This window comes from Prunus mume, linkage group LG1 (assembly GCF_029339155.1).
Source record: "Prunus mume cultivar Tortuosa linkage group LG1, ASM2933915v1, whole genome shotgun sequence".
NCBI classification, from domain to species: domain Eukaryota; kingdom Viridiplantae; phylum Streptophyta; class Magnoliopsida; order Rosales; family Rosaceae; genus Prunus; species Prunus mume.
The window spans coordinates 15,947,493-15,969,429 of NC_142698.1; the positions used below are offsets into that span (position 1 = coordinate 15,947,493).

General features: G+C 37.8%; 1 protein-coding gene and 1 pseudogene across 1 annotated transcript; one reads left to right on the forward strand and one right to left on the reverse strand.

Moving 5' to 3' along the window:
• The first annotated feature begins 756 nt into the window (after positions 1 to 756).
• LOC103343188 (transcription repressor OFP4-like) lies at positions 757 to 2,284 on the forward strand. The gene has a single exon (XM_008246862.2). It carries the CDS (start codon positions 875 to 877, stop codon positions 2,201 to 2,203), a length of 1,329 nt encoding a protein of 442 aa, XP_008245084.2. The 5' UTR covers positions 757 to 874; the 3' UTR covers positions 2,204 to 2,284.
• A 5,890-nt stretch (positions 2,285 to 8,174) lies between these two features.
• On the reverse strand, positions 8,175 to 11,255 carry LOC148921146 (cyclic nucleotide-gated ion channel 1-like; annotated as a pseudogene).
• Positions 11,256 to 21,937: the final 10,682 nt, after the last annotated feature.

Below are 21,937 nucleotides of genomic sequence, written 5' to 3' on the forward strand. Positions count from 1 at the left end.
ATGGGACACTCATAATGCTGAGTCACAAAGCAAAACCTGCACAATACAAAAGCTTTTCTCTATAGCTTTCTGTCTTTTTCTTCTTTATAAAATCTAATCTCCCTTTGATAGACAATATATATATATATAGAAGTTGGAAACACACACTAGTGCTTGTGGGTGGCAATGCAATGTGTTTGCTTATGGTCTGAAGTCTGGAGCTGAAATGAATGGCAAATCTGAAAGTTTCCCAAGGGCCAAAGACTTGTTGTACTGGTTATTTTTAACCTAGAAGCTGCCCTTTGTCTTTGTGGTATTTTTTTGTCATATGTGACCTAGGTGCCAAGGAAATATGAAACTGGGTCCCTCTGTAGTTAGGATCCTTCTGTAGTTTAGGGCCCCAGGCGGCTGCATGTAAGCCACTTTGAGAAAACTGTGAAGACCCTGATAAGCCGTAGTACGATAAGAAAGAACCCCCCAGTCACGATAAATAAACACCCTCACCAATATACACAGACACACAGAGGCTTTAAAACAGAGAGAATCATTTACAGGAAGTTGTTAAACAAGTAAGCAAATTAGTTATCACTGGTAACTTAATAAGAGAAGAGAACACAGTTTTCTTTATGGTTAGGTGATTAGGCGTCACAACCAGGAGGATTGCCATTTTACCACCTGGCCCCTATTGGACCCCATTTTACAATCCTTCTGTGGACCCCATCCCCCTTACTCTCCAAATTCCAAAAGCCTCTCCCTTTATTTATCTTCAATAAGCTAACTCCAAAAAGCAGAATGAGAGAGAATGAGTGAGTGCTAAAAAGACTTTTAAGTCATCTCTTTCTTTCTTTATTTCTGTCTTTCACATATTACTGAGAGAAACTAGAGAGAGGCGGTGATGGGTAACCACAAGTTTAGATTATCAGATATGATGCCCAATGCCTGGTTTCACAAGCTCAAAGACATGAGCAAACCCAGAAAAAACCCCAACAGCCCTCATCACTCCAAGAAGAAAAAACAACAACAGCAAAAACCAACATTTGCTTCAACTGCAAAATTTACAGAGCCATCAAAACCAAAGCAGCAGCTACCCCACCAATGTCTTCCAAGACAGTCTTACTACTTCACAAGGGAGCTTGCTAGCCCTGCCCCAGGTCACAGGTTCTGCAGCTCCTCCCCCACAAACCCAAAAGCCTCAGACACCAATTTCCCTGACCCACCACCCAAAAAACCATCCAAACAAAAACCCAAGAAGAGAATTACCAGCTTACCCTCTGATCCTCACCTTGTCTCCTCCTCTGTTTCTGCCGGCTGTGGCTGCCGCGCCACCATTGAATCCGTTTGGACTAAATCTGATTCCCCACCAGAGCTCTGGTCTTCTTCAACCCTTGACAGCTCCCCAGAGCCCGACTCTCATGATGAAGACGATGGCGAGCTTGAGCTTCATGAGCCTGAATTCAGGTGTGACCGTGTTCTTACTACTGAGACTTTTGATGGGATGGTTTCAATGTCGAGTTCATGCGCTGCTCACCTTGCTGATTCTGAGGAAAAAGACGTCGTTATCGACGTGGATAAGGCATCTCTGAGTATGAAATTATCTGATGTGAAACTATCTGATACGGCTGATGATGGGTTGTATTCATTTTCTGAGCTTGAGCTTGCTCCAATTATAACAAAGCCACCGAAATTCAGTGAAATGGTGAGAGATGTGAAGAAGAAGAAAGAGACAAAAGAGCCAAGCAGATGCAGAAGAAGCTCAGCTAAATTTCAGGATAGAAATGCACACGGGTCTCTGTCTGTCAAGGTTGTGAAGGAAGAGAGCACAAGCACAAAAACCATCAAAGAACAGAGGACAGCTAGCTCTGTTAGAAGAGTTTCATTAAATGCTACTTCTCCAGGAGTTAGGCTTCGGATGAATTCACCAAGAATTGCTAACAGGAAAATCAACCAGGCCAATCTCAGCCGTCGGAGTGTGTCATCAAACTCGAGCTCAAAGCGGAGGAGCCTCTCTGAAAGCTTTGCAATTGTCAAGTCTTCATTTGACCCTCAGAGGGATTTCAGGGAGTCAATGGTGGAGATGATTATGGAGAACAACATCAAGGCATCAAAGGACTTGGAAGATCTTCTTGCATGTTATCTCTCTTTGAACTCAGATGAATATCACGAGCTCATCATCAAGGTCTTCAAGCAAATCTGGTTTGATCTCACTGACCTCAGGTCCAAGTAATTGCAAGTTTCCAAGAACTGAACTGTATATTATTAGTCTTTTTCTGGTTTTTAATAAACTTACTTACTACATTTTAGTGCAGTCGACTGTTAAAAGTTTCAGACTTTGAAGATAACCAGGTTATCAAAATGCAGTCTTTAATTGCAAGTAGAAATTTAAGACAGTAGAAGTTTCAATCTTTGAAGACATAACATGAGTTTTTATCCATGTTATGCTTTTGTGTTTTATATGGAGAAACCAAGAAGGCATAAATTTTGGTTTCTGAATTTGAGCATTTCATGGACCCTCAACCAATTTGGGTATGATACACACATAAATTGATTGTTGAAGGACCCCATCTGCCATTGAACAAACACTGACAGCTTCTCTTTTTTTTTTTCCCAACAAAAGAAGATACACTTTAAGGACAAAATTTATGCTTTGAAGTCTTTATTTTTACCCCTCTAAATTGAGTATGGTCTCTCTGGCAGTATGTTCTTCGGCTTTCAGACCCTGCCACTCCGAATTCTGGCAAAGCCCTTTGTTCAGTAGCTTCAGAGGTGACTGAAGAGCCGTACATAATTTCAAAATAAGACCAAGTCCATAAAACACTGAAAAGCTGGGAAGTGAGAATTCAAATCCTATTGCTATAGGCCTAGACCATGCCTATAATAAAAACTGTTGCAGTGTAAATTTTCAAAAGTAAAAGTGATGACTTCGAAGATTTCAAAAGCAATGTAACCTTTTGAAACCCTTGGATTTTGGATGCAGGGCATGCAATTTATTTTATGAAAAGGGAATCATTCGGCCTACCAAAGAGGATTTGTTTGGTTTGGTTTGGTTTTTATATGCATATATGCCAGACGAATGATTCTGATTGATTGGCTTCGTGAAAGAAAACAAAGTAATTGGTAATTGGTGAGCTTCCTTTTGTATATGAATTTTTTTGTGATTTGGGCCTGCACTCTTGTTGGTAATGACTTGTTTTCTGTGGCAGTAACAGTTCTAACCAATGAATGAAAAGAAAGCACCAAGTTTTTGTAGTGTCTTTCTGGGACATGGAGTTTCAAGCTTTACACACTTAGGGTAGCACGAGAAAAAAGAAAAGAAAGAAAAGTAGAACATTATCTTAATCACATTTCTTATTCTTTCAACTCCCTAACTTTGCGGTTTCAATTTATTTCTGTCGGATTCTAAGAAAACTTAATTTGCTTGTTCTCCATTGACTTCCTGAATTTTGCATTAATTTGGAATGTCAATTAGTTTTACTTACAAGAAACCTTGCTTAATTATCACTAATCTCCACCTAACAAAACATGTCCACACGCATTGCAATATTAGGTTGTACTCTTGTTTGCTTTAGCTTACATAGAAACCCGTTTAACAACCAAGAAAATGGGAATTAGTAGCTAACCAACCCTGTGTTAAGAGCTAAATGACTTCTTTTGGCGTTTTGTTAACATCAAAATTTGAATGTGAGACAAACAGTGTATATATAACAACATTTTAATTATGCGTATGGTAAGAATTGGATGTAACACTCAACCCACCCAAATTTTAGTTGGAGCTAGCTAGCTTATTTGGTTTTTTTGGAAGACCTTTTCTATCTAGAGAGACGATAACATATTTAACTCATACATACTACACAAATGTTAAGACTCGAACCCAAGAACTTTTCTGATAAAAAAATGTAGTGGGGTGATAAAAAGATAGAAAAATCTAGAGATATTTAGTGATATACTTATTCTTAGCACTAATATTATAAATAAACCCTACACCATTGAATTTCTATAAACAAACAAAAAAAAAACCCAAAAAATGACAACTGGCCTTATTGAATTTAATATTGATTATTAAATTACTTTGATGTCCTATTGAGTGTTTTGGGTATTTTTATGAGATTTTGGGGTTGGGCTTGTTTTAAAAAATTGATGGCAGTTTTGTAATTTATAAGAAATTAAAAGTTTCTTTGTTATGATGTAAATGAGGTTTGAATGTGTTTCTAAAGTCCATTTCATATATGGTATTTTTATAATTTAGGTCCCTATATTGGGTATAATAGCGAATCTCTCAAAAATCTATTAGTTTTTAGCGTCTGTGTTAAGTCAATAAAACACGCTGGCCCTACAACATGATATTAATAACAACGATATATTTATTGCAACCTATTGTTTAGGCAGGAGCTTACCATTGAAATTCCGCAAACCGCAAATGTATTTTATTTGGGTCACACACTAACCAGAAAAGAACAAAAACATGATGTATATATCTTGTGGACAGAGTCAATATATATACGTATATCTTAATCCCGATTCAGAATATAAAACATGTAATGAACATGCAACTACTTTGTTTGATATTGCAACAAAACAAAAACCACCAAAAACAAAAACAAAAAAAGCAGAGAAAAATAAAGTGTGTGCATGCATCTGTCACTCTCCTACGCTTTAGCAATTACGGAACTCGGAGTGAAAATCAGACTTGCATTGCATCCCGGTAGTTTAAGGAAATATACTGTATATAAGTATCGCATTCGCATCTAAAAGCAAAAAGAAAAGTAGGCATAAAATTACATCTGAATTATGTAAATGACTGTTCTAAAATTTTATTTTTATTTATTTATTTTTTTTTTTTCTGCAAGTGATATTTATGCTCTAAATTACTCTAATTTACAGAGAGAGAGAGAGAGAGAGAGAGAGAGAGAGAGGGATCAAACTCGAGTGCAAGAGAACGGACTTACTTTTTTGGCCAACTAACTTAACTCACAGCTACAAATTCTTAATTAGATTTGAGAATCTAATTGAGAAACATATCATAAGCAAACATTACAAGTACTACATGCACTAAATCTGTTGACCATATCTTGACAAGGTGAGACCCGTAGGTTGATCTTCCAAGTCCTATTAGTAGAGGCCTAACATGTACAATAATTGTTTTACCATGCTAGCATCTTGAGCCAAACCCCACAAGCCGATATACATTATGTATGGGGCAGAATTTATTACATAATTATTTTACAATGATTCAAAAGGAGTTGGACGGCTGAGATTAACTGGTTTTAAGTTGCAGGGTGTGTCGGCGAGCCGCAAGGAGAGACAGTCAAAGGACAGAAACTGATGATCGAGGGCTCGATGACGTAGAGAGAACGAAAGCACCACAACATACATCCGCAGATTCTGGATTTTTGCAGTGGTCGCCATTGTCATGTAATGTAATGTAAAGAAGCTGAGCTCTCAGCTATAGTTTGGTAAGCAAGACACAGGTCAGACAAGGGTAAGGGGGCAACAACCAGCTCTCTATAATTCGTTTTATAAAAATCTTCCACGTGTGGTATGCCTAAACAGTTTCTTTGTTTTTTGTTTTCTTTCTTACGCGGCTATCTAGTCATGTACTATTGTTGATATGATTTCTCATCGACAAATATATAACAATTTGGGTTGGTAAGAATAATGAATGGTTTGTGCCCAAAAATTGACTTGGTCAGCTGATCAGATTAGGGTAATCTACAACAGTCGCAAATTGAGGGTACTGATATTACTATATTTACTAAATTAGTTGAGCCCGCGCTTTATGTTGTTAGGTGTTTTTTAAGAAAACGTGTTTTGTGATTCATAAGCACTTGGATCTTTCAGACGTACTCGTAAAACACAAACTTATAAGGTCTATGATAAATTTTGTAGTAGAGATTGGTATGCTATATATGAACACACTTTAATAAAAACAAACCAATTGGATTGACAGGTTCATTGGATCATTAAAAATCATTTCATTGTATAAAAACACCCCACGCAAATTTTGGGTATTTTTCATCATAAGATGTGGACTGCTCATAATCAATTAGGAGACAAACTCACATTCTAAATGCTCAAGAATTTTCACACCTTCTTTTTCTTCTTTAATGTGTGTGTATATATATATATATATATATATATATATGGACCTCACCCACCGTTCCTTTGGTTACAACCTAGCATGCTAATGCTATGCATGCGTACTTAAATCCAAACCTTAATGTGATAAGTTCAGTTTATAAGGTAGCTGAAAAGATAAAAGAAATTCGATTAAAAGCTACCATAATTGGTTTTGGATGGAAAGAAAAATGCGTGCACCTGTAGGAGACAAAAAAATCTTTGCAGAATTTATGGGTGTAGACGACAACCGATCTGCACACGGCGTGAGAGAGATTGAGTAAGACGCTGACTCTCAAGCCTCATGTGCGGATTGTCTCTACCTGGTCCAAAATTTCAACTCTCTCTGTTTTTATGATTTACCATCCCCACCACTTTGCACTAGGAAACAAATGAAATTTATCTATGGGCTCGAGATGTGGGCACATCACTGCCTCATATGTCACCTATTTATTTTCCCCGCTACCAAACACAGACAAACAGTTAAAGTCTTCGACCAAAAACAACAAAAAAAACAGTAAAGTCCAAATGAGTCTGTGTGAGGTTGATTAGATGTTATGCACGCTACTAAAAATTATCATCCTCTTAATAAGTAGATGTGAGAATAAATTGGAAACTACATATTTCATGCTTTTGCTTTTGCTTTTGGAGTTGTAGTTTCCTGACAATTGTTGGAGTGAATACAAATTAGTTTTATGCATGCACCTGTCAATGACCATATATCTTGTTTATGAGGGACAGCAAAACGAGTGTGATCAGTTTCCAAAATATTAAACTACAGATAAATAGAAAGTTAAAAACAATGTATCGGAAATTTTGACCACATTTGCTTAGATCCATGCTTGAATGAATATCACATACATCAACGGTTAATAACGAATCGAACACATAATTTTTTGATCCCATTCGCTCAGATTCACGCTTGAACGAATATCTCATACATCAACGGTTAACAACAAATTAGACACATAACTTTCTGATTAAATTCACTCAGATTCGTGCTTAAATGAATATCACATACATCAGTGATTAACAACAAATCGGACACATAACTTTCATAAAGCAAAAGTAAACCAAATTAACTGATGGCAAAAGCTTTTCTTACCTAAGTTTTGTATTTATTCTTTCCCTTATTTTTTGGGTTCAAAGTGTGGCTAAAAGGTGCATGATATATCCTCTTTTTGATCGAGTCTATCCTAGGAGCTTTGGCTTTTGCGTACGAGATGGAACACGATTTCACTCATAGCTAGGCCGGTGATGATCACATGTTTGTTAGAGAAAGCATAGTTATTTTAGGGGAAACAAATGGGTCCAAAATTTATTATTACTTTATATTGGTGGGATCGACTTCTGTCATGATCAAATTTCAAACTTCAGATTAGTTGATGGGATTAGATTGGTGAGTTAACAAGAGGAAATGATTAAAGGGAGGCCCCTCCGACAACGCCAATATAGTTGAGGGATTATGGTAAGGATTCTGTGATTAATTAACCCCGGAATACGAGGGTACTCTGATGTGTACATTCGATTCTAATTCAGGGCTCAAAAATCTCTCTCTTGTTATGTCATGGGGTCTCCGCCAACAGTGACATCTCAACCAAGCAAATCTAATCTGCTGTTGCCCTGAATTGCGAAGCTTCACTCTTTGTCACTAACCAACAGAATAAACATGACAATCAAACAAGAATCTTTAGGTAAAGAAAATTGTACCCAAATTATTGAGAAGGTTGTTTTCATTCATAGTTTCCAGAATAAACAATCAATTTGTATATGAGAATGGGCAGAATGGGCCTCATGCCAACCCATTTGGAATTCAACTATAAAGGTTCATTTCATTATGGACACTTTTATATGCACCCATCAATTTAGTTAGTGCGCCCAATGTCTGAAAAATAATATCAAACTGTCCAATTTGGTGGATTATGCTCAATGCCGTATTCACTTGCTTGCAAAAAAGAAACTGGAAATGATAAAGAAAATCGACCTCCTGTCAAATGATTTTAGGATTTCATAATTGGAGAAGTGCAATATATTGAACAAATACAAAATCATCTTATTACATGTAAAATTCTATAACGAGGGTGTCATATATTTAGAACGACTCTTTGATAGAATTTCATGCCACACCGGCCCAATATTAAAGGTCTTTTTTTATTTTCTTGGACTATCTTCTTCAAGTCCGTGGCAATAAGGGTGAGGGCTTCAACTTTGGTGTAGCACTTTAGAGTTGTGGTCGAGGTGGGTAAGTCCAAAAGAGAGACTTTTGTCAAGATGGGCAAGTTAGAAGAGGAGGTAACACTATTTGATGCCCACTTTACAAGTTCTTCTCCATAAATATCACCTTTGTCAAGACAGATGGTTGTTGTTGAGCCATTTGTTCCATTATTATTAGTGGCATAGGTCAATATCTTGCCTTGCAGGATGAAGACCATCTTACCAACTGGTTCCCCTTCTCGAATAATATAACTGTCCTCACCATAGAACACGGGATGAAAATTCTTGCAAATTGCTTCCAATGATCTATCATCCATAGTTTGAAACATTGGAACCTAGAGACGTTAAATATCAATGAGAAAACTGAAGACATTGAATCCCATATAAAAGGAACATATTTACAACTTTGTAGTATAGATATGAAAATTTATAGCGAATAAATGAAGCCTTGTTATACGAGGAATTCTTGGATATGACTCTCTCTCTCTCTCTCACGCAGTCTCTAATAAGAATATCCTTATATTTCTAGACTGTAATTTATTGTACGAAATTGTTCAATTTTTAGGTTTGTATCTATGCAAAAGATCAACTAAATCGAGAATTGTTTAAGTGTTTGATTATCTGCATTTTCGTTTCATTTTGTAAGTTTTTCTTATTATCATAATGCCATATAACGTCAGTTTGGATTTTACAAGATGTAGAGGTCAAGAAATGTTGTAAAAATATTTGTCCCGTTATCCAAGAAATGTGGGAAAAAGATGTTTCGCCATCTGTATCCCCCTCCCTTCGATATAACAGATCAGATACTCTGAATATTAATATCTTTGTTTCCGTCAAGATTGTTCAGTACCCTTCTCATGATTCTATCCTTCATACTGAAAGGGAGGCCAATTTCTTGTGACCACAATGTTATCTCGAAATCTCTCTTGCTCGTCATTTTCAATAACCTTAATGTTGTAGCTGCAGACTGCGGAATCCATAAAAACTTTGTTAGTTCATTAAATTATTCAACTGCGAGATCAATACAGAGAGCATAGCTTCTTTATCTATTCTAGAAGCTATCCAATTACACAAAATGAAGCTGAAACCATACTGTTATAAACAATAGACGATGACTTCTCACAAAGAAAAAGAAGATTTCTTGTCAGGACAGGAACCAGCAAACGTGGTATATTATTTATTAGAAATAAAAAATAAAAAAAATTTACGACGAATTTTAAGTTAGCCTAAAGAAATTTTCAGTATAAAGACGCACAAACCTGCAAAATTCCATGCAGATATATTAAAAATAGTAGCATGCCAGTTAAAGAAATAAAAACTGCGAAAAGATTCTCCCATGCATAGGTGCTGGTCTGAAGATTTTGACCAAAAGAACTGCAAAAGTTAACGGAGCAAGCAAATATCAGATCATACATTCATACAACATTAATCATGACCATCGGATCATCATTGACTAAGCAATTTCACAATCACCAGCCGTTAAATCAAAATTCAATTGTTGACCATATATGATATCTATATAAGAAAGAAGACATGCTTTAACCAAATAACATAAAAAGGCAACAACAATCGACAAAACAAAACGACAGCTGCAGATCATCTTGACTTGCTTCGTTTTCTGTTTGTAATTGTTGTAACATATATAGTTCAATATACAAAATCCAATTAACATATATGCAAACCTTAGATTCCGCAAGCCCCACCAGAAATAGTGCAGCAATTTTGGTCGAAATTCAGTTGTCCCCACCATACCAGATTGAAGAGAATCAAGAAATATACCAAAGTTGAAGACCGTTGCATTTGATGGATTTATAGGACACAATTCACTTAAGAGTGTGATATTTCTCAAGGTATGATCAGCATCACAGTCAAAACTATTAACTTCACACCCATTTTTACTTTGACACGCATATTGCCAGCAAGCTGTTTCTCTTTGTATAGAGAAAAAGTACCAAAGAGCTCCAAACACCTACAACAAAAACAAATTAACAATATTACTTGCTGAACAAGAAGAAGAAAAAAAGCAACCGCGAGAAACTTGTAACATTTTGGTTTTGCTAATTAGTAAGAGAATAAGTATTGAAACTTACATGACTTACAACGATGATCGCAAAGGATTGGTAAATACTTTTAACCCATTTTCCTCTTGGAAATAAGTAAAGTTTCTGGGTTGCAAAGTAGATGCAAAGAACTCGTGGTAGGTATTGAAATAAAATAAGAAAGTTTAGAATCAAAGATGCCGGGCCCTTCATTTTTGTAAAAAAAATGAAAATTACTGCCTGCACACATTCCAGAAGCTCAGGGACTAAATCCAATTATCATATGACAAAATTTAAATAAATAAAACTAATTGACAATGGAGGAGTGACCAAACTCTTCACAAAGTTTTACAAAATTTCTCCATGTGTGACAATTCATCCTCACACGAAATTACCTACTTTATAGTGAAATTTATATCCTAACAACAAGTTATTCTCTTTGGACTTTAAGAGAAAGAGATGAGATTAGAAAAACAAATTTGTCGTACCTGGGGAATTGGCAGAATCGCCAAAATGTCAATTATCAAAAAACAAATTAGAATGCATGAGCGGGAAATCTTCCTCGTTAATGGGAAAACCCACTTAATTTTGTCCTCCCATTCGGTTTCACCATAAAAAAATTTGAAAAATAATATGCACCATGTAGAATACATCTGTGAGTGATCGCAGAATAAGAACAACTTTCTTTAACTTTATGTCCAATCCGAGACACTTGTTATCTTCGTTGACAATGGGGATGTATAAGAACAAGGGATCCACCAAGACTGAAAGCACACATGAACAAATAAACACAGAATGCCACACTACTGTGAACGTTTGCCAACTTGGATAAAGAATAGACGCCCATTTCGTTGTCGGTATACCTCCTCCATATGTCACCGTAGATTTTTCCTTCACAGTTTCATCTGGCATGCTGAAGAAGACAAAACGAAAACAAAATAAATTTTGCACCTATTAGCAATTAGCTACAAACATCGTTGAGTTAGAGGAACTTGTTGGCGTGATTTGTGGATATTGACTTACTTTCCTTACACACCAAGGATTCCTATTATAATTGTAATTGATTTACTTTAATTCCTGATTTCCTACTGTAAATAGATTTAGGAATCTATTATTTACTTGCCCATTCAGGTTTTGTTGTATTATAAATATGACCTCCTACAAGGAGAAGAATACACAGAAAATTTCCACAAACAAATATTTTATCATAGTTCTCATATTTTAGCATGGTATTAGAGCGGCGATCTTGGAATTGCTGACTCTAGTTTCTAAACCCTAGCCGCTACCATGGGGGAGGATGACTCTTCTAATCCTCATGGCGGTAGCACCACTGCTTCCTCCTTTCCTTCTCAACCAACCATAGCCGAGTTGAGTGCCCAGGTGGCTCAACTAATGCAGATGCAAACTCAGACCTCGAACTTGATCCTAACTCAGGATCCTACCAAGACGACCCCGACCTCGACTCAGACGACGACCCCGACCTCGAATCGAGCACGACCTTGAACCCGAATCAGACAACTATTCCGACGACGATTACCTATGAAGCTTCCGCTGCACAGATTGGCATAAAGTTGGATGGCACCAACTATGCCCTATGGTCCCAAGTTGTAGAGTTGTATATCTCCGGCAAAGAAAATTGGGATATATTAATGGTGATCTTCCACAACCTCCTTTGACCGCTCCAACGTTTCCTCGCTGGCGCACCGAGAACTCTATTGTAAAGGGATGACTCATCAATTCTCTAGAGCAGAGCTTGATTGACAATTTCATTCGTTTTCCGACGGCAAAAACAGTGTGGGATGCAATTGCCACAACTTACTATGATGACACGACACCTCTCGGTTTATGATCAAACGACGAGTCTCCCGTATGCGACAAACTGGCGGCTCTATTGAAACCTATTACAATACTCTTCATATGACCTTTGATCCGAATGATTTTTTGCACACCACTACACCCCCCGCACAAATATTGCCAATGCAAATGAAGTTACCTATCCTGTATAGGGGCCAAGCACGCCCTTTCACATTCTCTGTCCTTTTCTAATACTCTCCTCATTCCATCTTTGTCCAATAAATTACTGTCTGTGAGCCAGGCAACCGAACAACTCAATTGTTGTGCACTAATTTCTCCAAATTTTTGTTTGCTACAGAATATTCTCACCAAGGAGATCATTGGGCGTGGTACTAAAAGAGGGGGGTTGTACTATGTGGAGGACTTCAGTATGGGACGTGCCAATAGTGTAAAGCATCCGTCTGATGACAAGCACCGACAGATTTGGCTCTGGCACCGACGTTTGGGGCATCCATCTTTTGGTTATATGAGACACTTATTGCCCGAGTTGTTTTCTGTATTTAAAGACTCAGATTTTAAATGTGACACTTGCATTTTAGCCAAGAGTCACAGAGCATCCTATCCTTTAAGTATGAATAAAAGTAATATTCCTTTTGCTTTAATTCATTCTGATGTTTGGGGACCCTCACCTATTTCTACTCATTCCGGTATTCGTTGGTTTGTCACATTCGTAGATGATTGTACACGGATGACATGACTTTATTTGATGAAAAATAAGAATGAAGTGTTTTCCCTGTTTCAATCCTTTCACAAACAGATGGAAACACAGTTCAATGCTCGAATACAGATTCTTCGCTCTGACAACGGTGGAGAATTTGTCAATCATGATTTTCAGACTTACTTCCAGACACATGGCATTATTCATGAGACAACTTGTCCCCAGACACCACAACAAAATGGTGTTGCTGAACGGAAGAATCGTCATCTCCTTGAAACCGCCCGTGCTCTTCTCATTGGTGGCCATGTTCCTCGTCATCACTGGGATGATGTCGCTGTCATCACTGCTGTCCACCTTATCAACCGCATGCCATCTGGGGTCTTGAACTTCAAAACTCCATTACAAGTGCTGGCGCAACATGGGCCTCTACCCTCTGTTTTGGTGCTTACCCCTCGCATTTTTGGCTGTGTGGCCTTCGTTCATCTTCACAAAAATCAACGAAGCAAACTTGATCCATGTGCGCTTTGTTGTGTTTTTTTGGGTTATGCCACTCATAAGAAAGGCTACCGATGTTATCACCCTCATACCCGGCGAACCTATGTCACTTTGGATGTCACTTTTCTAGAATCGGAGATGTTTTTCTATGACCCAGCATCCAATTTTACTATTCAGGTGGTTTTGGATGTGATGTAGAACAGATGGCAGATTTTATCGCGGTTGAGCAAGAAAATGGACGTGGTGGAATTTGCAGAATTATCGTCCGAGCTCCGATTAGGGAGCAAAATACCATTTCGGAAAGGGAACGATGTCACGAGTCAAACTCACTGCTATGCTGTGACGTACGATGGATTTTGGCATTCTGGAGTCGTTTGGCCTTTCAAAACTGCATTCAAAGTTCGAAGTTAATTCCAAATAAATTCTGTTTTTCCGTTTCGGAGTTACATAGTTAATTCCCAAAATAAATTCTGTTTTTTCAGTTTCGGAGTTACGTAGTTAAGTCTCCGAATTAATTCTGTTGTTCAGCTTTATTTGTAATAACTCCCCTAGCAGTTACAAGGGTTGAGAGTTGTGTATTTAGACGGGTTCGTCTAACGTTTTGGCGCTCATTGATTTTAATCAAATTAATCAAAGAGAGTTTCTCTTAATTTCTGGTGGATTCCGCTTTCTTGTTACTCAAGGTTTTCGTTTGAAACCTTATTTGCTTGTGCTGCGTCAAGTGGTATCAGAGCGGGTCTCTCCCGTCTTGGTATTCTTGTCTTATCATGGGTGATCGTGAAGCTGATGTCTCAGCCCCAATTACTCGAGCGGATCTGGACGCTCAAAACCAACGGATCGACAACCTAACCACCCAATTTGGGGAGATGCGAGAATTGTTGTTGCAAGCTCTTGGTGGCAACCATAGCCGAGGAGGCAGAGATGATGAAAGAAGAGAAGGCAGGGATAATAATCGAAGAGAAGGTAGAGATGGCGAGAGAAGAGATAATAGGAGGCAACTTATTCCGGATGGTGAGTCAGAGTCAGAAGAAGAACTTGAAGAACCACCACCACCGGCTAATAATCCTCGTAATCGTAATCGTAATTACGAGAATTTTGGCGACTATCGGATTAAAGCAGAAATTCCTAACTTTTGGAGCAGCTTGGAAAATGAAGATATTCATCTATACACAAAGATTGCTCTCGGCCAAGAAACAATAACAATCGATCGTCCCGAGTCTGGCACGTGCGAATGCCCTTTACCAAACAACGATGAATCGCCTACCCTTTGCAAAGCTGTTTTTGATTCGAGTCATACTCCTACAGACAACTCAGAACAACAAGATGAAGACCCCCCTCTCACTCAACAGTACCAACGGACCAATCTCCTGAGAATATCTTTGAGGTAAATACTCCTACTAGACTTGTGCATTTAGAGGATAAAACTATTAGATATCAATTACCTTTCAGGCAAAATCGTGGGAAGCCACCAAACCGTTATTCACCTGATATTGACAAGGCATCCAAGTATCCAATTGCAAATCATGTATCTACTGAGAAGCTGTCTGAACCACTCAAGGATTTTGTGCATTAGTTGTCTGCTATCCAGATTCCAACCAAGGTCTCCGAAGCATTGAAAGATCCTAAGTGGGTCCAAGCTATAAAAGAGGAGATGAGAGCTCTTGAGAAAAATCAGACTTGGACATTGCAGACTATATCACGAGGAAAAAAGACTATCGGATGTAGGTGGGTGTTTACTATAAAACACAATGCAGATGGATCTATCGAGCGATACAAGGAAAGACTTGTGGCAAAAGGGTACACACAGACCTATGGTATAGACTATGAAGAAACCTTTGCACCAGTTGCAAAGTTAAATACCGTAGAGTCTTATTGTCCCTTGCCTAATTTGGATTGGCCACTACACCAGTTTGATGTAAAGAATGCTTCTCTACATGGAGAACTCATGGATGAGGTGTACATGGGCATTCCTCTTGGATATAATACTACCTGATCGAACAGTTTGCATGTGTTACTTAAAAGCATTGTATGGATTGAAACAGTCACCACGTGCATGGTTTGGACGGTTCACCATGGCAATGAAGAATAATGGTTTCAAACAGTGCAATTCAGATCATACTCTTTTCTTGAAACATCGGAAAGGGAAGGTAACAACATTAATAATCTATGTTGATGGTATGATTATTACTGGGAATGATAAACAGGAAATATCACAGCTACAAGACTATTTGGCTACTGAGTTTGAGATGAAGGATCTAGGTGGACTCAAGTATTTCTTGGGAATTGAGGTTGCTCGATCGCAGCAAGGCATATTTCTATCTCAAAGGAAATATGTCTTGGACTTGTTGACAGACACAGGAATGCTAGATTGCAAACCTGCGGACACTCCTATTATTCAAAATCATCATCTTGGAGAATATCCGGATCAAGTTCCAACTAACAAAGAAAGATACCAAAGGTTAGTGGGAAGATTGATCTATTTGTCACATACTCGACCAGACATTGCTTATGCGGTGAGCGTTGTCACCAATTTATGCACTCTCCAAGTGAAGACCACATGAATGCAGTTCTTCGGATACTTAGATATTTGAAGTCTGCACCTGGAAAAGGACTTATGTTCTCAAAGCATGGTCATCTAAATATTGATGGTTATTCAGATGCAGATTGGGCAGGTAATGTAATATATAGAAAATCCACATCGGGTTACTTCACATTCGTGGGAGGTAATTTGGTGACATGGAGAAGCAAGAAACAGAATGTAGTAGCTTTATCCAGTGCAGAAACCGAGTTCAGAGGTATGACTAAAGGGATTTGTGAACTTCTTTGGTTAAGAAAGTTGCTTACTGAACTTGGGTATAAACCTACATCCACAATGAATCTCTTTTGTGACAACAAGGCTGCTATAGCCATTGCACGTAATCCATTCAAGATGATCGATTAAACATGTTGAGGTGGATCGATACTTCATCAAACAAGCTTGAGGCTAAAGTGTTTCAGTTTCCTTTGTGAAATCCGAGGATCAATTGGCGGATATTTTGACAAAGACGATTTCCAGTAAAGCATTCCACTTCACTGGATCAGTTGGACATTGGCGACATCTATGCACCAACGTGAGGGGGAGTGTTGGCGTGATTTGTGGATATTGACTTACTTTCCTTACACACCAAGGATTCCTATTATAATTGTAATTGATTTCCTTTAATTCATGATTTCCTACTGTAAATAGATTTAGGAATCTATTATTTACTTGCCCATTCAGGTTTTGTTGTATTATAAATATGACCTCCTACAAGGAGAAAAATACACAGAAAATTCCCACAAACAAATATTCTATCATAGTTCTCATATTTTAGCAGAACTAACTTAATCTTCTATTCGACGGAACCAGGAATTTTTCAATGGGGGTGGGCTAGCTAAAGTTGTTTAGCTTAAAATCTAAGGACCAATTTTTGTTTGGGTACTTACTGTTTCTATAGTTTTTCTAGAAATATATTAAAGTACAGATTGAGATAAAATAGTAAAAGGTTGAAAGTTAAAATCTTGAGTGTTTATTAAGAGATTATTTTATTAATTGAGCAAACAAATTAAATATAATATGATTATATGTCTACAAAAATTGAATAGACAATGGATTACAAAATTACATTTGAGTGGGCTACTAAGTTTTTATGGGATGAATAACATTAAAATATATGTAATATATTTTAATTTTATAAAAAGGCTACCTGGGTTAGAGCCCATGGTAGCCCTCTACCTAGTTCCGCCTGTTCGGAGATCTCCATGACTGCATATAGGAAGAACTGAGAGTTAGTGAATGATCATTATTTTAAAAAATCTGACAGTGAAGGAGAAAATGATTCATTTGAGGGAAAGAGAAGAGACAGAAAGGAGTTAGTTCGAGTATGTTTGGAGCTTTACATCAGACCAGAGTGATACCGCTTTGACTCAAATTGGTAGATCCGGACAAAGACAAGGATAGCAGGAACTCCGCAAATGAACATGCAGCAGGTCCTCGTTTTAAAACAAAACTTGGGAAGCTAAATCAGTGTTGAATATGGATTATAGTTGACTTCAAATTAAGACAGTAGGTCCACATCTTACAAATGTCAAGCTAGTTTCATATAAATTAAGATTTCAGTAAGACAAGCTTTCTTCGAGTTTTGGTATAAATCAGTTTATTATCACTCAACTTAGCAACTTTTCCAAAGTTGCTATTGACTAAGACCTAGAGAGTGAAAGGAATCTCGGGTAGCAAATAATAAAACATTTTAAAAAAAGGAAAAAAAATAAAAAGAGGAAAACAGATAGGCAAATTGACTAAGACCTTAAAACCGACAAGTCGGAAAGGAAGAAAAAGGAACTGTAAACCTCATAGTACAACATGCAAATTGGACTTTTAATTACTTCGATTGCATTGACTTTATGTGAATTACAAAACATTACCATTCATTCTGGGAATTGGTTTGAAATTAGGGTTAATTTCAATTTAGTACCCTGAATTTTTACCCTTAAAGCATGTTTGCCTCTCCACTCTCAATTTTAACAATTACATATCCTAACCTTTTCAATTTTTTGCAATTTGGTTCCGGCGTTAGTCTTACTGTTAGAGCATTCCACCCATTTGCTATGAAAAAAGGCAAGAGTTGTTACTATTCACATGAGATATGAGGAGAAGAATTTGTATAGAGTTTGGGTGTGGGAAGTGAAGAATACGGCTTGGTATTTATAATAAATAAAAAATTCTGAAAATTTTGGTTTTTTTTTTCTTCATTTTTTGTTATTTAAATTGACTGCTCACGACATCATAATGATGTCAGCATTAAGTCATCTTACCCAAGCAAGTCTTGCCTTGGGCCTTGCCTAGGCTGGTGGAGCCCAACACTTGCCATGGCAAGCCTTGGCAGTTGGAAGAAATATACATAAATTGCTGATTGGGGGCCTAGGGGACCTTTTGCCTGGGCTAGCCCCTCTTGCTAGTTGCTCTTAGAATTTTCATTAAATGTTGATGTGGCATATGTGGGATCCACTTTTTGAAACTTAAATTGCTTAAAATATAAATAAAAAAATTAAAAAAGTGAATCCCACATATGCGTCAAGTGGAACAATGATTATTGCTGGTCTTTAATACATTGGCTGTGAACTGCTGCAGGGAGGAGGATGTTGAAGCAGAGGAGGAAGAAGTAATGGAGCAAAGATTTCATTTTGGATAAACATTTTAGATTTTGGGAAAGAAAGTTTGTGATGGCTTTAGTATATATGTATTACCCTACAAACACCGAGAGAGAGATATATATATATATATATATGTTTTGAAGACAAGAGATGCATGAAAACTCATACTTCTGTAAATGCATGTTCATGTTTTTTTCCTTGAAGTTGAATGCATGTGCTGTGGGGTTTCCATATAAATGCATGTTCGTGTTTTTCTTTGTTAAGAGTCATTTGATCAGCAAACGTGGGATATAGGTAATTGTACGCAGCCCTTCAAGCAAGGCAAGTGGAAAATTTGATAAAAGAGTACTTGTGGAATTGTGAGATTGCTTTATGGATTGACTTGTTGACTTGTGGAAATTTTTTCTTTTTAATTGCCACTTGCTAAAATTTTGTTTTTTCCCTTCTGTTTTGTGATTGAGTCGTTCCTGCAAGAAATTGACTTTAGAAAAGAAAATTAAACTTAATATATCGTTGGTGTTATTTCAGGTTTAACATAATTTTAACTAATTATTTTTGTATTAAGCCTTGCTTATCCCTAAGCAATGACCGGGTTTTACAAAATAAGTTACATTTTTGCAATATCAATCTGCAGTTCGTGTTCACCCGTTTTGCGTTTACTCCTATGATGGAAGGGTAAAGTTCTCCACTACCTTGAGAACCATAGACTGTCAACAACCGCCTTTCTTTGGTGTGAGCGTCGCTAGTAATAAAATTATAGCAGATTTAGTTTGGAATGGATAACTTGCGTCCCAAGTTACTGATTTGCAAACAAGCGATTGTGAATTTGGGTGAGGAATATCTCCCAAGTAAGTTCTTTTCTTGCCTCAGACTGGTGAGGACTTTAACAATTTATCTTAGTATAAAGAGGTTGTTCGGTCGAATGGTTGATGGGATTTAAATTTTTAGCGAATCGCTTCTACAAAAATATAACAATAAATGCTCATGCTAGAGAGATGAAGAGACAAATTGGAACTCCATTTCACGAGGTGGAAGGTTCGATCCGCTGATTTGAAATGCCTAGGGATCGGACCATTGACAACTTTGATCGCTAGGTTTCAATCAGTAAATCGATACCAAAGGTTGATTATGGCAGAGCTTCAATGTACCTTAAGCTTTGTGAAGCTTTTGAGTGGGACAAGCGCTTTTCTCGACGGCAGTAAGTGATTTTGAGGACTTGATGGGCTAGAGACTGCCTTGTGAATCTTGTTGAGGTTTTCCATATTTGGAGAAAGCTCAAGCTCTACTCTTAGTTTTTGCTGAACCAAATTTGTAACGAGAGAGATCTCGTTTTGAATGACTTACTTTTAAGTCCGAGTCTTGAGAATTCTGATCTGAAGCTGGTTTCACTTGAAATTCAAGTGGGCTTGTTGGTTGATTTTGTTGTCCCTTACCCTGTTCACTCCTTCTTGTATTTATAGTAAAATGTTTTTCGAGTAGGGTGATTCTGTTTAAGAATGGGCGGCAAATCTTTCAAAAGATATCCCCCTTTTTTTCTTTTAAATGGAAAGAAAGAAAGTAGGATTTTATCAGTTTGGCAGATAGGCTTTCAAATAGGCAATCACTTCCCTATTTTTCTTGAAAAAGAACCTAATCTCTTTTCCCAATTTCAATTGCCCTCTTGTGAGATTTCATCCGTGATGGTTAGTTTGATTTCTTCCCTGGACACTCCTCGCTTCTCGCTTATCTCTCTCTCGAGATTGTAGCTTACTTATCTTTTTGGGAGAATTACCCTCTCTGTAGAATAGAAGAAAAAATCTCTGAATATATATATATATATATATATATGTAAGAGGGATTTTGATCTTCAGATTTTTCAGTTTTTGTCAGAATAGCTTGATGATATAAATTTTTTCAATCACTCTTTCACATGATAGTTGCCATTGTTGACTTTTCTTTATCCCAGAGATGTCACGTGGGATTGTTTCGCCTCTCGGCTTCCCTTTATCACAACGCCTGTGAGGCCTGTGTTTAGTTTTGTTTGCTTTGATAAGCTTTTGGGCTTTTCTAGATTTTTGGGCTTCCATCTTCCTGTTTCTTCGAAGACCAAATTGCTTTGATTTTTTGCCCTTATTCTGGCCTCATTTTCATTTGAAATTTGGGTGTGTCAATTTTAGGCTAAACAATGCCCTTAAGTCTCGAATCGCTTTTGGAACGGTTTTAGACTTAAATGATATGGCCATTAAATTGGCGTGTGGTAAATTCTCCGTTATCCATCGTCACACGCTTCCCACTAAGCTAGTGCCGTGTGAAGCAGTTTTAGTTACTAGCTTTTTATTAGCTAGTCAATATCAGTGACGCTTTGTCTTCCACGTCGCGCTCTTCTCTTTCCCACGTTCTGCTTCTTTAAAAGAATTTCAAAAACCACTTTGCTCATGTTCACCCGAAAACCTAGTACTTTGGCACTTAGTTTCCCTTGAGCTTTTTTTCGATAATTCCCTTTTTCTAGAACATACCTTGCCCATCCTGACAACCTTCCTTTTAGAAAAATAATTCCGAGAAATGTCTTCCCCAAATCCCGTGCTCAATCTTCCTCTGTTCCAGTTCTTCCAAATTACATTACACTGGGATTGATAAGCATGCGATAGAGGTTAGGAGCAAGCTCCATCCTTTTGCCCAGAAAAATCTAGACGAAAATATCCTCCATTTGTTTGAAAATATCTTGGTGCCTGGGGCCTCACCTGGTTTGGTCCGTTCCTCCCGAGATAAGCGGAGCTGATGAAGAAGGATGCTGAGGCCCCTCTATGTTTCGAGAGTTCTTCGCTCTGGCTTCTCATTCTTGGGTTAGCAAGAACTTGAGCCGTTCGTTCCCATCTAGTGAAGTGAGAAAGCATTGATGCCAAGTGGGGGTGATTGGATTGATGTGCTTTTCCCGATTTGGGGCTCACTGAAAGCGGGCTGGAATTTATAACGCCATGCTTCGTCGGGCAATCTATCAGCGAGATGAGAACCGCTGTCTTGCCGCCTGTGTTTCGAATTCCGCAAGAATACTTTCGACTTTGATAGGCCCCATGGCTCGACTACCGGATATGGCTCATTTTTAGTTTTAGGCCTTATGGAAGACGCTGATGCCGCTGGTGATTATCACAGAAGAAAGACCAAAGAAGCCAGCAAGCCATTCAACATTTCTCCACTGATCAACTGTAATTGCTCCTTCTCCAATTATCTCGAAAATTTAGTGCCGAAGGACAAGGACCAAAGAAGATATGTCGCTTCTTCCAGACAATGAACAAGTTTATTCTGCAATCGTTCTTCTGTAGCTTCGCTGAGTATAGACATCCGCGTAAGCTTTGCATAATCACACCGATGTTGGACTCGGGCCTATAGTTCGCTCATCTATTCAAGAACCCGCATACCGCCACCATGGAGTATCCGC